Source organism: Sarcophilus harrisii, chromosome 4 (genome assembly GCF_902635505.1).
Source record: "Sarcophilus harrisii chromosome 4, mSarHar1.11, whole genome shotgun sequence".
In the NCBI taxonomy this organism is placed as follows: Eukaryota; Metazoa; Chordata; class Mammalia; order Dasyuromorphia; family Dasyuridae; genus Sarcophilus; species Sarcophilus harrisii.
The window spans coordinates 448,235,621-448,252,985 of NC_045429.1; the positions used below are offsets into that span (position 1 = coordinate 448,235,621).

Below are 17,365 nucleotides of genomic sequence, written 5' to 3' on the forward strand. Positions count from 1 at the left end.
AGAGCTTGTGACTTCAGGATCATAGAATCTCAGATGTGGAGCTGAAGGGACTTGGAGGCCATATAATGCAACTCCTCTGTCTTACAGAGGGGGAAACTGAGGCACAGAGAGCTTGTGACTTCAGGATCATAGGATCTCAGATGTGGAGGTGGAAGGGACTTGGAGGCCGTATAATGCAACTCCTCTGTCTTACAGAGGGGGAACTGAGGCACAGAGAGACTTCAGGAACACAAGGTCACAGATGCAGACTAGAAGGGACTTGGGAGGTCACCTACTTCAACCCTCTTGGCTTTTGGGTGAATGGATTAAATCCATGAACTGAGTGGCCGCTACAACTTCCCAATAGGCTTATAGACCTAGGACAGGACAAGAAGTCAGAAACCACCTAGTCCAGTCCCCTCATGTTATAGATAAAGATAGTGAAGTGCAGGGAAGTGAATTCACTTCTGGATTGAAGGACCATAACTCTCGAACTGGAATCCCCAGCCCCCATTTTGCAGATAAGGAAACTGAGGCCCCAAGCCTTGCACTGACTTGCCCAAAGTCACACAGTCAGGATTTGAACTCGGGTCGTCAGACTCCAAATCCAGGGCCTGTTCTGCTATCCGTCGCCTTTCAGCCGAGTATCCCACACTAGGATGTCTGCACCTCAGTTTCCACATCTGTAACAAGGGGGGTTGGAATAAATGGCTTCTAAAAGGACACTGGTAGGAAGGGGCAGAGCTTCATTGGAGAAAGGATCGGAGAGGAGACCTGGCAGAGGGGGCTGGAGATGAGCCCACTAGGGAAGGACTCTAGGAGTGAGCAGAAGGGAGACGGATGGGCAGAAGGGGCCGAGATGTCCCAGGAGACGTGGCCGACGTTTAGTCCGGAGCAGGCCGGGGGCGGGGACAAGGGTGGGGGACATGCCACGGTGTAGGATTGGGCTTGTCCTGCTTGGCCCCAGAGGGCATTACCAGGACCAAAAGATCCAGCGTGCCCACCCCACAAGGGGAAGGGCCTGGGTCCTCACGGGGTCACCCACTCTCGGAGACAGAGGGATCTCGGAGGCCCCCTGGCCTGCCTCCTGCCCGACCAAGGCTGCGGCTTGTGCTGCTGAGTTGTACGCCACGACCTCCCTCCCTGGCCCAGGCCTCCCACTGGCCGGATGGTCCCTGCGGAGGGACAGAGAGGGAGCATTGGTCAGTGGGGGCTTGCACCAGGTGGCCTCCGAGGCCACTCCCTGTCCTGGGCTTCAGGGATCCCGTGAGACCCCTGGGAGGGTGTTAGGGGAGCCCTTGCCGAGAGGCTCTGAGACGGCGTGGCCGGCCGGGCCTCCTCCAACCTCTCCTGACGCTGCCTCTGCCCTCCCCCCAGCCTACATTGGCAATGCCGACATGATCCAACCGGACCTGACCCCCCTGCAGCCCAGCCTGGACGACTTCATGGACATTTCAGGTGAGAGGGGCCAGGGGCCAGAGAGCCACCATGGGGGAGGGGATGTCCTGAAGCAGGACCGTGGCTGTAGCCAAAGCCCCCCTTGGGGCCCCAGAGACATCTGCAGAGGTTTCTTCTGAGCCTCTGATGCTTTGGGGAAGGGAGCCCTCAGACCAAAGTGCCCGGGAGGGATCACCGAGTCAGGGAGGCTCAGGACCCGGCCTTAGTGCTGAGGAGGAAGGTTCGGTCCGAGGGACAGTTCGGCGTCAGGGATGAAGGCTCCCTCAGGCTGCGCTAGGATTTCATTGCCAGGTGGGGTCTGAATTCTGGGAGAGGCCCAGAGCTGGGCTGAGGGTGGGGGCTCAGAGGTGGGGCTGAGGATGGGGTGGGGTCCAGGCTGGGACTGAAGAGCTCAAGGCTGGGGCCGAAGATGGGGGAGTCAATGTTAGAGCTGGAGATGGGGGCCCAGTGCAAAGGCTGAGGATGGGGACTCGGGGCTGGGGCCAAGGGCTCAGGGATGAGAATGGTGGCTCAGTCAGGGCTGAGGGGCCAGGTTGAAACAGAGGCTTCTTGCAGCAGATGAGGGCGGTTTCAGGTGGGGAAGTGCAGCTCTGAGGGGACATTCTCAGTGCGGAGAATGGGGTTCAGTGATGGAGCCTCCGAGAGGAAGAAAGACTTAGCCTGGGAGTGGGGGCTCAGCATAGGACGGCACTTCAGTGCCCTGAGGTGGGGGGGAGGGCTTGGAATTCAATACTGGGCTCCAGGGCAAGGGACCAGAGCCGAGCTGGGGGAGACGGGAATAAGCCTAAACCAGGGATGAAATCCTGTCTACGGGCAGCGCCGAGGCTCCCCGGAGTCTCCGGCACAGGGGGGGCGGTGGGAGAGCTGAGATGGGGCTGGTGTCCCCGCTGCTCCCCACAGGTTCTCTGCATCTGCCACTCAAGAAGCAGGGGCCAATGGGGATCTGGGAATGAGGAAGCAGCCCGTGCCTCCATGCCTGCCGGGCCAGCCATGGGGAGAGGGGAGGTGGCTGCCTCAGGCAGAAGTGGCGACGGCTGGGCTCGGGGAGCAGGCTGGCCCTGCTTGGGGACAGCCCTGGCTGGGAATGGACACCCGGAAACCAGGTAGGAAGAGGCTGCCCGCAAACTTTCCCAGGTCATGGAAGGTGAGGGGAGAAGGGGAGACCGCTCCACCCTGGGAGGCTGAGAGAGAGGAGGCTGGGCACGGAGAGCTTGAACGGAGGGCGTGAGGAGTCCGGCTCGGGCGGCCTCCATGTGGGTCCCTCCAGAAGGACCCGGAGCTGAGGGGGCCCGGTACCGGGCTGGGGACGAGGACAGGGGCTTCGGGGGCCTCCAGAGTACCTCGAGTCAGAGCAGTTTTTGGTTCTTGCCTTTGTAGCTGGAGACTAAATGATGGGCGTTGGGCTTAATGCTGGACCCAGATTGTTGGGAGAGATTTCATGAATGCCAGAGACTCCAGAACAGGGAGGACAGTTCAGTACTGAGGAGGGGACTTGGGTTCACTAGCAGAGAAACAGGCAGAGGCCCAGGGCTCACGGACAGGGAGGATGCTTCAGTGACTGGAGATATTGGAGGCTCAGTGCTGGGAGGAGGGAGCTCGGACTTGAGAATGGAGTCTTGGTGTCTGGGTCGGGGCCCAGGGCCAGAAAAGGAGGTTCTAGTGTCAAGGATTTCATTAACTTCTACAGGCATTTATTAAACCCCTATTGTATACCAAACCCTGTACTAGGTGCTGGGGAGCCAAAGTCAAAAAGGAAAGACTCCCTGCCTTCAAGGAGCTTATATTCACAGCTAAGCAAACCCCTTTTGTCAAGGAGATTTGGTGGGGGCACAAAAAGCTGGGGAGACCAGAGAAAGCCTCGTGCAAGAAGAAGGAACCCGGGGGCTAAGGGGCAGCAGGGAAAAGAGGGTCCAGCAGACACAAAGGACCAGAACCTCCGGTGGGGAGGAACCAGTGCGTAAAGTGTGAGGAGCAAGAATGGGAAACAAACCTAGAAATCGAGGCCGGAGCCGGAACGCCCGGCCGGGGGGCCTGCATCTCCTGGGAACTTCCCAAGCAGGGGAGAGATGGGCCCGGCTTTGTGCTTGAGGACAGTCTGGAGCAGGGACCAACAGCAGTTGGTGCCCTACCCGAAGGTTGGGCCCAGGACGGGGCATTGGGGCTGGGGGTGTGGGGAGTACCAGGGATGGGCTCAGGGTCACCCATGGGGCTTTGGTGATGGGGAGGGACACACTCCGCTTGGGGTGCGGGGGGGCTTGGGGTTATATCGGGGACAGAGGGGGGAGCTTACAAACAGGGGGGAGGTCTTGGGATTCGTGGGCTTGAGGCTACAATGCAATGTTCGGGCAAGGAGCCCATTCATGGGTGGGACTTAGTCCTGGGGGGGAGATGGAGAATCGATGCGGGGTATCGGGCTTGCTAGCGGAGATGGCTCAGTGGCAGGGGATGGGAGCTCAGTGCTCTCCATTCAGGAGCAATGGGGGCGCAGGTGGATGGCCGAGTCCTTGAGGGCTACTGTGGCCCCTTGGGGGAAAGGCTGGAAAAGGTGTGAGCTGACGGGTTCAGGTTGTCTGCAGCCTTGGAGGTGTATGGGACCATGGCTCCTGGAAGCCTGAAAGGGAGGGACGGGGCCATTTGTCTCTGCTTCCCCACCTTGGGTGCCTAGTTAGCTCAGAGGGGGTGAGGGGCCACTTTCATCCATTGTCTGCATGGGATCCATCAGCTCCCGAGATGTAGAAAGGCTGCTCTGAGATCGGGAGGGCCGGTAGCCCCTCCTTGTCTGAGCTTTCCTGGGGGGGGGGCTCCTTACCCATAGAGAAAGGGCCTAGCCCACCCCCACCTTGTCCTCTGGGGAAGAGAGAGAAAGAGGCTCCATCCCTCAATCTCTGTCGCTGTCAGTCCTTCTCCAGGCTTCCAGCCCCTCCAGTCCACAGTCGGACTGGGCCAGGGTACCAGCAGCAGGGTCAGGGCCAGAGAAAGGTGCCGGGAAGAGGGCAGGGGGGCAGGCAGTCGGCAGCGGGCGCTTCGGAAAGCCCTCGGGATGTGGTTAAGCCACAGGCAGCTGCTTCCCAAAACCAGAATAGCCTCCAGCTTACACAACCCCCACAAGGGCCAAAGCTGGGGCTGCCCCTGCCCCCTTCTCTCCCTCCACCCACTGGCGCCCTGCCCCTCCCTGGTGTTCTGTACCCTCACTGTCCAGTTCACGGACTCCCCCTTCTCTGACCTCTCACTTCCCTTCCCTCTCCCAACCAGAATGGCAGAACCCTGCCCAGGAACAGGGGTCACGGGCTGGGCAATAGGGCACCCCTGGGAGGGCCATTTCCGGGGGTCTTGGCCCTCTCCTCTAGCCCAGCCCACCCCACCCTACCCCAGAGCCGCTTCCCCCATGAGTGAGACAGAAACTCTCCCAGTTTCACAATCTACTGTAAAAACACAGCCACCCACGGCCACACAGAGACCTTCCCCAACGGGCTTCTTGGGGGCACTGAGGCCTCCGTCCCTCTCCAAGGCCTCCTAGGTGGGATGTGGCAGAGAGGGTCACCAAGGAAAGAGAAGCCCCCTCCCCCCGTGCCCCCTGACTTGCCTGTCCTGTCTTAACTTACAGATTTCTTCACCAACCACCGGCCCCCATCGACACCTGTGAGCTTCCCAGAGCCCCCCAGCTTTAGCCCCATGGCCGACCCTCTGTTTAGCGGCGGGTTCCTGGCACCAGAATCCCCGGCGGCCCCCCCGGGGGTGCCCCTTCTCCTGGGCAGCCGCCTACAGGTGAGTGAGTGTTCCCACCTCCTCCCCCCCCAAACTCCTCATCTCAGCCCTTAACGTCTTGTTATTCTCACACTCATTCAGTTAAAAGGCCCAGTGGGAGCAAGAAGACTCGAGTTCAACTGTAGCCTCAGATACTTCCTAGCTAAATGATCCTAAACTATTTGCCTCAGTTTCCCCATCTGTAAAAAGGGGACAACCCTTCTCTCCCCGAGTGGTTGAGAGGATCAAATATGATCATAATTGTGAATATTTTTTGTCATTTTTTTTTATTTAATAGCCTTTTATTTACAGGTTATATGTATGAGTAACTTTACAGCATTGACAATTGCCAAACCTCTTGTTCCAATTTTTCACCTCTTACCCCCCACCCCCTCCCCCAGATGGCAGGATGACCAGTAGATGTTAAATATATTAAAATATAAATTAGATACACAATAAGTATACATGCCCAAACTGTTATTTTGCTGTACAAAAAGAATCAGACTCTGAAATATTGTACAATAACTGTGAATATTTGGCACAGTGCCTGGCACCAGTAAGCATGATTCAAATGTTTGCTGCTCTTACTGCTCGTTATTCCTATAACCTACAAACTCCATCCCCAGCCAGACCATGGGGGACGCCAAGGAGACTCCCCCAAGTCCCAGATTATGTGAAATAAATAAGGTAGGCCCTGTGTCACCGGATGGTCCAGGCCATGCTGGGGGAAGCTGGTACCATCCTCAAAAGCTGGGATGATCCCAGGTTTCCCAGAGGTGGCGGAACTTGAGCTGAGCCTTGAAGGCTGGCCCAAAAAATGGGCAGGGAGAGATTCAGAGAAAGGAGGTGGGGAAAGTGTGAGCAGTTATGGGGGCTGAAACAAACACGACATGTCTGGGGAAGGGCTTGCCTGGAGCTGGGGAGAAGTCACATCATTTGTGGAATTCTTGGCCATCTATGAGCCCCTTTTCTCAGCATGACACTTAGGTCAGTGGTTCTGGGGTCATCGTGATCAAAATTCCCATATTATAGAGGAGGATACCGAGGTTCCAAGAGGTTCTTGGACTTGCCCAGGGTCATAAAATTAGGAGATTCCAGAACCCAAGGTTCTGAATGCGAGGGAAAGCTGGGCTGCAGAGGGCTCTGAAGCTTGAAGCCCTGCAGAAATATAGGCGACCACTGTGCCTTCATCCCCGGCTCTATCTCCATCGCCAGGCCTTCTAATGTGCTCCCCTTCGAGTCCCACCTTCTGCCCGAGGGCTTCCTCCAGCTCTTCTTGGTGTATCTGGCATAGACTAAAGGGGTACATGTCCTTCCCACCTGAAAATGTAAGCTCCTTGAGGACTGGCGCTAGTGGTGCTTTTTCTTTTTATCTCCAAAACTTAGGAAAATACCTGGTGCATAATAAGTGCGTGTCCCCCTCCTTCCTTTCCTTGGACATGAGACTGAATAAAAAACCACTTAGGGAGTTGCTATGTTAAAGGCAAGAGGTTATGGATATCTGAATGGGGGTGATGGCAGTGGTGATAGGGAGGAGGGTACTCAGTCAATTAATTAACAAACACTTATTAATCACCTACTGTGTGCCCAGCACTGTGTGACTGCTGAGTGAGTCCTAGGGGTGTGAAGACAAAAAGTGAAACATCAGAGAGCTTACATCCTGTAAGCCACAAAGTGGCTGCAAAGTGTGATAGAACTAGCAGCAAGGCCTGGGGTAAAATCCCTTCCCGGACACTTAACTGGGCTGCCGGGGACCAATCATTTCACCTCTCTGCACCTCAGTTTACTTCCCTGTAAAACAAAGCTTCTGCTAGAGCTGAGACATCTCCCTCCCACCCCCCAGCCCCGGCCTGGCAGACGTCTCCTTCCCTGGGAAGTGCTTGTTCATTCTGCGTCGGCTGCTTTCGTATCCCTTCCTCTCTGCCCCTGCCCCCCCCCCACCAGCCTTGTTAGACCTTGGCTCTCGGGCTTGTGAAATCCCCTTTTAAAACCCCTGCCTCCAGGAAGTCTCCTTTGCCTACCAGGATTTCCCGCTCCTCTGCCCGGGCCCAGTGGCCCCATCTCCTTCCCCCCAGTGCGTTTCCTTAGCACTTAGGCTGTCTCTTTGTCTTACTGGGTTCTAATGATATGCTTTGCCAACTCAAAGGTCCTGTCCTTCACATCCAGAGACCAGCTGGCCCAGGGCTGGGAGCCTTCCTCCCCCTTCAGAGGGCCCTTAGCCTGGGGCTTCCAAATGGCAGCATTGTCTCTCCTTCTCCTGTCCCCTCACTGTGCCCAGCATAGAGCTCTCCATAAAAGTTGCTCCTGAGTGGAAGGAGATGATGGGGGAAGGGGCTCCCTCGGCCACTGAACTTTTTGCCCTTCTTTCAGGCTCGAAGCAGTTGCTCTGGACCCCTGGACTCACCAACTTTCCTGAGCCCCGACTTCCTCCTGCCGGAAGACCCCAAGGCCAAGCCCCCCCAGTCCCTCCTCCATTTCCCTACTCCCACCAAAGTACCGGGCCTGGAGCCCTGTCCCTCTGCCCCCTTCTCGCCCCTGGCCCCTTCCCCTCTCCTGATGCAAGAGGACTGCTTGTATCCGCCCAGATTTCCCTTCCCTAATACAGTACCCCCTCCAGCAGTTCCCCCGCTCCCCACCACCACAAACTTCCCCCTGACTCACCCCAACACTGGTCCTTCCCCATCCCCTTTCCCCCTGGAGCTCCTTCCTTCAGGATACCCAGAGCCCTGCTGTGAGCCCCAATTTGCCGTGCCCCGGCCACGGCTCAAAAGCAAGCCTCCCACACCAGTCCCTCGGATGCGAAGGCCCAGCCCCCCGGCCTTGGCTGGGGCATCCAACCCCTGCCTCACACAGCTGCTCACTGCTTGTAAGGGGGACCCTGGGGAAATAGGAGGGAATGGGGGCAAGAAGTAGAGTTGGTAGAAAGGGGGTTGGGAAATGGAGGAGCTGGAAAGGGCAGGGACCCCCCCTTAGGGAGTGTTGAAGGGATGCAAGGGAAGGAAGCCAGAGGGCTGGGGACCGTGGAAAGGAAAGGGACAACTGAGGACTGAAAGAAGACCCCATCTCCAGAGGTAGTTTTGGCTGCTTGGGGCTCAGAAAGTGTCCCGTGCTCAGCCCAGTGGATCCTGCTAAGAGTCAAGACAAGAGAGGGCGGGGGCAAAGACTGGCCCTGGGCAGGGATCTCTCTCACCTCTCACTGCTCACCCTCCTCTTCAGCCAAGCCAGAGCAAATGCTGGAAGCGCCACTCCCTTCGAGCACTGCCCTCAGGCCTTCTGGATCCCCGGTAAGAGAGGCCGTTGGGGGGGTCAGGCTGCCGGTCACAGAGATGGGGAGGGACCCGCACGTGCACGGAGTGGTCCCGGGTCAGCCTCCCCTCTGACCAAGCCTTCCTCCTCATCTTCCTCCAGAAGCCAGGACCCCCGGACTTCCCCTGTGCTTTCTACTCCCCGCCTCTGGCCCAGCCCCAGCCCCCCCTGACCCCCATAACTCTGGCTGCTCCCGGGCCCTTAGTGGTGCCCAAAGCAGAGAAGCTCTCACCTCCAGCGCCCGGTAAGCACGGGCGGACCCAGCGGGTAGAGGCTGGGAAGGAGAGAGTTACTGAGGGAATGGGAAAGCTAGTACAGAGTGAGCACCTACTGAAGGAGAGGGCCGAGTGCGGAGCGTCCCAAAGGGAAAGGCAACGTCGTCCTGCCCAGGGGAGCTTGCCTTCTAAGCAGAAGAGGATACACATGGGAAAGGGCAGGCCGGGAAATCCTGCCCCTGGTCAGGCAAGAGCAGGAGAGGGGACGTGGGGCAGCAGCCACAGACAGACTGAAGGGTGGCAAGGGTGGGAGATGCCGAGGCTCGGGAACACTGTCTTCTGTCTTGTCGCAGGGAATGAGCGGCGTCTGTCTGGGGAGCTGCCTCCCATGCCTGGGCCAGCGGGGCTGGGCACGCGGATCTCTCCCCCACAGCCCACTTTGGGCAGAACGCGCCCGGACACCAAGGTGGGGCCGCTTCCCCCTCCTGCCCTTCCCTTCCCCAGCCTCCTCCCTCCAGGGACCCTCCAGGTAACCCTGGCCCCTCCCCTGCAGACGGAGAACCGGCGTATCACTCACATCTCAGCAGAGCAGAAGCGGCGTTTCAACATCAAGCTGGGATTTGAAACCCTGCGCGGGCTGGTGAGCACACTCAGTGCCCAGCCCAGCCTCAAGGTGAGCGAGTGCCTGCCCCGGACCCCCGAGGAGGACATGGAGGCCTGGAGAAGTCATTACCCAGTCTCACAGGGAGTGTTGGAGGGGGCAAAATTTGAACCTAAAGCCTCTAATGCCAGAACCAGGCTCAGGAATTACTATTCCGCCTCCAAATTACTGCCTAATGACCTAGTTGTTCTCCCTATTCTGGGCCACCCACCCACCCATCTACACATCTACCCATCCATATATATATATATATATATATATATATATATATATATATACACACAGACATACATCCAACCCCCCACCCGTCCATCCTTCCTTCCTTCCTTCATGCTGCAGACTCTGTTGTGCGTCTGTTGAATTTCTCATTGGAATCATGGGTATGTCCATGTCGCTCCTCCCAGGCCAACAAGAGAGAAATTCTGTGAAGGCAGAGATGGTCTCCCTGAATTTTTGTGCGCCCGACATCAGCATGGTGCCTTGCATTCAATGCATGCTTAATACACTATTATTTTAATGAGTCAAGGAGAGGCGAGCTCCCACCCCAGGGGCCTCCTGTGCTCCTGGAAGGTCCCCCATAGCCCTTTGCTTCGGCCCCGTGTTGCAGGTGAGCAAGGCCATGACTCTGCAGAAGACGGCGGAATACATTGTGATGCTGCAGCAGGAGCGGGCAGCGATGCAGGAAGAGGCCCAGCACCTGCGGGACCAGATTGAGGAACTCAACACTGCCATCAAGTAGGGAGACTAGCAGCCGAGGGCAGGAGGGAGTGGGAAGCTGGGCCGGGCAGGCGAGGCTGCAGAGGGGCCGGCCGCTCGCCCTGGCAGGCCGCCCTGACCCCCTCTCTTCCCTTGGGGCCTACAGCCTCTGCCAGCAGCAGCTACCCGCCACGGGCGTGCCCATCACCCACCAGCGCTTTGACCTGATGAGGGACATGTTTGATGACTATGTCCGGGCTCGCACCCTGCACAACTGGAAATTCTGGGTCGTATCCTTCTCCGAGCAGAAAGACCCCGTTGTCAGAGGGTTCTAAGAAACGCCCCAGAACCAACCTCCAGGACCTGGAGGGGAGGAATACCTGGGCTTTATGGGTCCGAGCTGATGACTCCATCTAAGGACCTGTGGAAGATGTGCAGGGATGGAGTTGGGCTGTGGGCGGCACTGACCCTTCAGCCCCACTGGAAGCCCAGCGTTGTCCCTAGTCTTAAATTATTCATTATTTCATTGCTTAGGACAGTACCTGGCGCATATTAACTGCTTGACAGAGGTATATTGACTTGTTAACTCAAATAATTACTAAGCACTAGCTACTGGGAATAACAACAGCAATAACTAGCACTTATATAGTGCTTTAAGGTTTACCAAGCATTTAATATACAGGGTGACCCAGTTTAGCTTAAAACTATTTTAAGACTTTTGAGGCACTCTCCATGTTATCTCCTTTGGTCTTACCAAAAATCGTGGGAGTTAGAGGTTATCTCCATTTTACAGATGAGCAAACTGAGCAGATAAAGGTTAAGTGACTTGTCCAGGCTCACAAATTTAGTGTATGAAGACGGAGTCAAATTCAGGTCTTCCTGACTCCCAAGTGCAACACTCTCTTCTCCCTACACCCCCTAACTGTGGAATAGGGACACCCTCATTCTCATCCACCACCCTTTCTCCACAAGGATATGGTGGGAACAGGTTGGTGGGTGTCCCTTTCTCCTCCCTACTTTTTGAATTCTGACTTGAGACCTGTTCTGTTCCCTCTCCTTCCTCATCATCCATTGAGTCATATCTCTCTACTATTTACAGGCCAAAACTTGGCTGAATTCTGGGAATTCCTGGGCAGCCTGTGTGGAATAGGGCAAAGACAGGTTTGGGAGTCAGAAAGGCTGGGTATGAGTTTTGGCTCCCCATAAAATGTAAGTTGTCTGAGGACAAGGAACAAGTTCCTTCTACGTGAAGTTTTTCCTGATTCCTCCAAAATAACTCATTTTGGAGGGTATATATTTTGGGCACACTTCCATATTGTCCGCATCAACCAAATGTAAGCTCTTGAGGGCAGGGCCCATCTCACTTTTGTCCTTGTATTCCCAGCCTCTCAGCACACTGCCTGGAACTACTAGAGCAAAAGACCTTCCTGTCACTTTGAGCAAATCACTTCCCTGGATTTTCTTCCTCTGGAAAATGGGGTTGGGGGGGCATGCTGAACCAAATGGTCTCTGAAATCTCTTCCAGTTCTAAATTCTATGACCTGGAAATCACTTTCCGCATTTCCACTCTTTACCTCACAGAATGGTGAGGAAAGGGTAGCTGTGTGGAACAGAGGGGGAATCTTACCTGAGATGTATCTTCCTTAACCCACTGGGCTGCCAGTTCAGCATCCTTATCCGGCCTTTGTTTGAGTCCTTCAATGGGATGGTGTCCACAGCAAGTCTACACAGCTTACGCCAGACTTCACTGGCCTGGCTGGACCAGTATTGTTCTCTGCCTGCCCTGCGTCCTAGTAGGTCGAATCCCTCTACCACCACTACCGGCCAGACACCCTTCCTTCTTCCCCGACCGCCACTCCCTTCATCCCACTCCACTGCATAGATCACAGCCCTCCAACCATCAAACCCCAGAACCTGCCCTTTCCACCCCCGGCACCCAGCACTGCTCCTTCCCCCACGCCATGCGCAGGACGGGCATGGATGATCTGACAGATGGCTGTCTCCTTCTCTCACCAGCGGTCCTGAGCTCCCTTCGCCAGCTGAGCACCTCCACCTGCATCCTGACTGACCCTGCCCGTGTCCCTGAGCAGGCTGCTCGAGCTGTCACAGAGGGCAACCTCAGCAACCCCTCCTAGGGGTCCAGAAGCTAGCCTGGCCTGACCTAAGTTGTGAATCTCGACAACTTGGGGTTTTCCCCATCCCACCCAGTGCCTCTTTTCTGAATGTAGGATCCAGAATCCTTCTGTCAGAGGGTGGAGACAGATATACCAAGGATCATAACATAAAAGCTGCACCAGCCTTGAGAGAGGGGAAGCAGACCCCAGGGAGAAAGAGGGTGGTAGGGTATGGGAAGCATGGAGATAACCAGACTGCTTGTCTGGCCTCATGCCCTGTTCCCCTACCGCCATGGTAGGTATTTGTAACCATGATAGATAGCCACCCAGCCATGGAGAAATTACAAATGGGTGTCCCACCGGGATGTCACTAGTGTATCCCACTGTGTAACCCCTTGATCTCCCCTTTTCCCATCCCTCATCTCCCCCGTGCCTCATTTCAGCCCCCAAATGGGAATCATCCCAGGGAAAGAGGTGAAGATTAATTTGTATTGGGAGGGGAGGGAGATGGTACATCCCCTTAGCTCCCCCCAGGCAACTGGAGGGAGCCCTGGCCACTGCAAACTACCATCTCCCTCTTCCTGTCTCCAAGCACGGCCACTGGCCAGAAGGCAAAGGTTACCCCCACATTTCAGCTCTGAAGCATAGTTCTGTGCCAGGGGAAAAAACAAAGAAAAAGTCAAGCACCCAGGGTTCCTTCATATTGCTGCTGGGACCTTCTATGTGGACAAGTCCTTTGTCCCCCTAAGCCTCAGTTTTCCACTATAAAGTGTGAAGGCTGCCGATGATATCCCAGGTGCTGTTATCTCTGCCAGGAGCCCAGGGAGAAGTGGGGAGCAAAAGAAGGGCATGGACTAGGCTAAAAGGAGGGAAGCTCACCCACCCTCCCCTCTCCTGCTCCAATCTAACCTCCAACTCCAGATGGACAAAGATTCCCTTCTTTCCTTGTTTCTTCCTCTATGCTTCTCTGGCTCTTTAAATGAGACCACCTCTGCATGTCTAGGAGAGAGAGCCCCAGCTAAAGTCCCAGGGGCCTTTGTTACCAATCGCCCCATTCTCTCCCCCTGGCAATCATCATCTTTGGGGTCCATGGTAGGACAGCTCCCTGGGACCAGGGTGATTGGGCTAGGGAGACACAGCCAGGAGAGCTTGGCCCAAATGAAGCCCCTGATCATCCGAGGAACAGCAGGCATCTTTCTGGTGGGTGTGAATTTTCTGAAGAATTTTTGTCCAATAAAAATAAGTGAGAATCTGCCGGGACCTGGCTCAGCCTCCTCTTGTTCAGGATTGGGTCAAGTGAGGCCCTGATTCCACAAGGCCCTTGGAGGTTGCCTGCCCCCTAGCTCTGAGAACACCTTGTCTTCCCACAAAATGTATATTTAATTGAAATATGCCCACTTGATGCCTTTTGTCTGCACATCCCCGTTATTTCTGCCTTCCCCTTGGACTGAACCCCACCCTTGTCTGATCTCTGAAGTGAAGCAGGTCTGTGCTAGCCTTGTAAGACAGCATGGGGGGGGGAGGGGGGTGGTACCAGTGGCTGCTGGCTTTTCCTTTTAGGGCAGTCAGTGTGACCTAGGAGGCAGATGAAGAGTTCTCTGATACTGGAATCAGGAAGAAATGATTCAAATCCTGCCTTAAGCTTAGCGATCAATAACTACCTTGAGCAAGCCGCCTAATCTCATTGGGTCCTCATCTGTAAAGCCAGAGAGTTGGGCTAAATGACCTCTGAGGTCTCTTCCAGCTCTAAATTGATAGTCTCCTCTCTTGATGATAAAAAAAAAAAAAGGAGCAAAAACATCAAAAGAGTAGTCACATCTGACATTGGATAATAATCTGTCCTAGAAATATCCTACCTCTTCTCAGAAGGAGTGGACATTTCATTACCTTTTCTCTGGGTCTTTTACCACTTTTCTAGCTATTCAGACTTTAAAGAATCTTTTCTCCCCTAACTTTGTCCATGTACCATCTAATAATGAATAATAATTAATAATGGTGCTAACCTGAAATGAAATCTAACAGACAGATGGATGGATAGATAGATGGATGAACAGATATAAAGATGGATAGGTAGGGTATTTTTAAGGATATACAATGTACCAGGTACTGTAGTAAGTACTGGGAATAAAAATACACATAAAAGAGTCTGTTCTCAAAGAGCTTACATTCCAATGGAAGAGGCCTTAGAGCAGTACTAAAAAATGAATGGGCTATAGAAGGGGGGGTTGGGGGGGTGGTAACTCACTAACTGAAAAGAAGGAAGTCAAGGGTGGGGCCCTTCTTAAAATGGAGATCCCAGGGTGAGGGTGACCAGGAAGAGGAGAGCCCCAAGGCAAAAGTTTCCCATGGTGACCATGTCACAAGTGAGAAGAAGATGGATTCTTGGCAAAATCAAGGTTACAATAGTAGGAAATGTTCTGTCAAGTGGAAAAAACGAAGATAAAGAAAGGTTTCTGAAATGTCAAGCGAGCCTGGAATCCTGGGTTGGGGGGAGCAGAGGGTAGTATATTCTATTAACCAAGAGACTATATATGAAAACGGCTTTGTGGTTTTCATCCAACCCCTGCTATTATCACATATCTACAGTGGCTTCCTATTACTAAACCTATTCTGCTACTCTGCAGCCCCCTGACCCGGCTCCCAGCATCAGATTTGCAGATTTGTTATCTGAAAATTTGATAACCCCATTGTTTATATCTTCACCTAAAGTTGCCAATGAAAATGTTGAACAGAAGAAATCATTAGTTGGTTGGGGATCCATTAGTTACCACAATTTGGGTGAGTTCCAATCTCTCGTCCACGTGAATTTCTTGAAAATTGCCAAGTGCCTAATTGAAATCTAGTATGTGGTATCTATGACATTTCCCCACTCTATATATATGGTCATTCTGTCCCTCAAAAAAAAAAAATCTGCCCCATAATCACCTTATTTCTTTCTACTAACTTTCTTTTTTTATAATAAATTTTAGAATTTTGCCAGGTAACAAAGTCAGCCTAGAGTTTGAAAAATCTACTTACTCCTTTTTAAAAATCAGGATGACATTCACCCACTTTTCCTGTTTCCCATAATTTTTCACAGATCAAAATAGCTGATGTGTCGGTAAGGCATATGGGTGGCACAGTGGAAAGAGTGCCAGGCCTAGAATGAGGAAGACTCATCTTCATAGTCTTATCTGGCCTCAGACATTTATTAATGTTTACTACAAGACCCTGAGCGGGTCACTTTATCCTATTGACCTCAGTTCCTCATCTATAAAATGAACTGGCGAAGGAAATGACAAACCAAACCAGCATCTTTGCCAAGAAAACTTCAAACAGGGTCATGAAGTGATGGACATAAATGAACAAAAACAAAATACAGGTTTTAAAGTTTGAGATGCATTTAGCATATCTCACTGATTCTCAAAATAACCTTGCTTTTCCCCATTTTATTGATGAAAAGACTGAGACTGCTTAGGGTGGGATTTAAATGCAAGGCTTCCTGACTCTAAATCCAGTTCTCTTATCCACTACATCACAATGTCCAATGGTCACTGATTACATATACAAGGTTTGGTTTTATCATCCTGAGACATTACTCTGTGTCAAGTTATTTTAATTTGCTGGATTCCTTTCTTATCTTCTCTCTTAACTTGGCTTTCAGTTACTTTTCCAACATCCAACCAGATCTTTCTATCCTCAAAATGTCTTTTTGGGCCTGCCCTCATTTCCACTGCCATCAGCTTGGTAGATTTCCATCATATCACACATAGACGGCAACTGCTTCCTAAGTAGTCTTCCCAGCATTAGTCCCTCCCTTTCCATTCTACCTGCGCACCCTGGCAAGAATAACTTTGGTGAAGCACTGATTTTATAATCACTGTTCCTTGGGCAAGACCAATCAATAACTGTCTACTGCCCCAGTCAAGTTGCCTGTGGGTGAGGGAAATGCCAGCTTCCCTAGAAGAGCAGAGGAGAAGGAAGTGAAAGTCGCCCGCTTGCTTTCAGGGTTCCTCCCTCAGGATTTGTTGTCTGTCTGTCCTTGGAGGCAGCTCTTCTCAGAGTGTAGGAGGAAGAAGGTGGGAGTGGGTATGATTCTCATTGGAAATCCTAATCCTATTCTCAATGCCAAGTCTGCTGATGGCTAGAACCTTGAGAGCTCCCGGTTTAGCATCTGCCCCCATATCTCCACCACAGGAGAGTCAGGATCACAACCGACTCTGAGAAGGGACTGGCAACAAAGAACCAAAGTTCTTGTAACCAGGATAGCCAAAGGGTCTGCTATGATCCTCTCCCTCCAAGCCAAGCCTGATAGATAAGGTTACTGAGAGCTCCTATCCCTCTCAAGGTTGACGTTCTACTACCATCCCAACAATCCTCATGGCGTTAGTATTCTGCGTCATCCAATCAACCAACAGGCACTTACTCATGAAGTTCCTACTGTGCACCCCAGGGATGCAAAGAATCAAACAATCTCTACTCTCACAGAATTTACATTCTGGGGCGTTTTTAACCCTAAATGCGCCTCCCGACTCTAACCCTAACCCCCGACTCCCGACTCTAACCCTAACCCAGGACTATTGAGAACAGGAGAAAGAATTGTGCTAAGCAGTGCAGTACAATGGGATGGGGGCTAGATCTGATATCTAAGACCCTGGGTTCGAATCCCAGCTCTGCCACTTAATACCAGCATGACCTTGGATAGCTCATCTAACCTCTTCTTTATAAAATGAGGGAGTGACCATTGCTAGGGGATTGTGATGCAGAATGGTTGGCAGTACCAGGAAAACACTATACACAATAGCTACAACAATGTAGACTAAAATAACAAAATTGTCAGAGTAGACTATAATGGTCAAGCTTGGTCCCAAGGTAGAATCAAAAGAATCCACCTCTGCTATCCTTTGTAAAGGTGGTGGGAGTAAAGAGGGGGGCAAGAAGGGATAAGCATTTATAAAGTGTCTACTGTTTGCCAGGCACTATGCCAAGTGTTTGGAAGTGAGGGACAATGACTGTGGAACACTGAATAAAATGACAGCCTTGAATAATGCATTGGTTCATTTTCGCTGAACTTTTTAAGGTGTTTTTTTTTTCTTTTTTATTCTTTGTTCCAAATGTAATGAGAAAGACTTGGGGGGGGGGGGGGGTTTCACAGAGGTGACTTTCTGGGAAGAGAGGGAAGAGGAATATATTGGGAGATACAGGTGGTAGAA

General features: G+C 53.0%; 1 protein-coding gene across 3 annotated transcripts in view; it reads left to right on the forward strand.

Moving 5' to 3' along the window:
* MLXIPL (MLX interacting protein like) overlaps positions 1-13,433 on the forward strand; it is a 28,795-nt gene extending 15,362 nt beyond the window's left edge. For 2 of the 3 annotated variants that reach the window (XM_031967950.1, XM_031967952.1), the window contains 11 exons: positions 1,357-1,437; positions 5,042-5,202; positions 7,552-8,047; positions 8,398-8,465; positions 8,590-8,731; positions 9,056-9,168; positions 9,256-9,375; positions 9,971-10,098; positions 10,226-10,349; positions 11,723-11,852; positions 12,076-13,433. In XM_031967950.1, the coding sequence (XP_031823810.1) occupies positions 1,357-1,437; positions 5,042-5,202; positions 7,552-8,047; positions 8,398-8,465; positions 8,590-8,731; positions 9,056-9,168; positions 9,256-9,375; positions 9,971-10,098; positions 10,226-10,349; positions 11,723-11,852; positions 12,076-12,194 (1,682 nt within the window). In that variant the 3' untranslated portion in view covers positions 12,195-13,433. The remainder of the gene's footprint in view (positions 1-1,356; positions 1,438-5,041; positions 5,203-7,551; positions 8,048-8,397; positions 8,466-8,589; positions 8,732-9,055; positions 9,169-9,255; positions 9,376-9,970; positions 10,099-10,225; positions 10,350-11,722; positions 11,853-12,075) is intronic. The other variant, XM_031967951.1, reaches the window with a different exon arrangement.
* Positions 13,434-17,365: the final 3,932 nt, after the last annotated feature.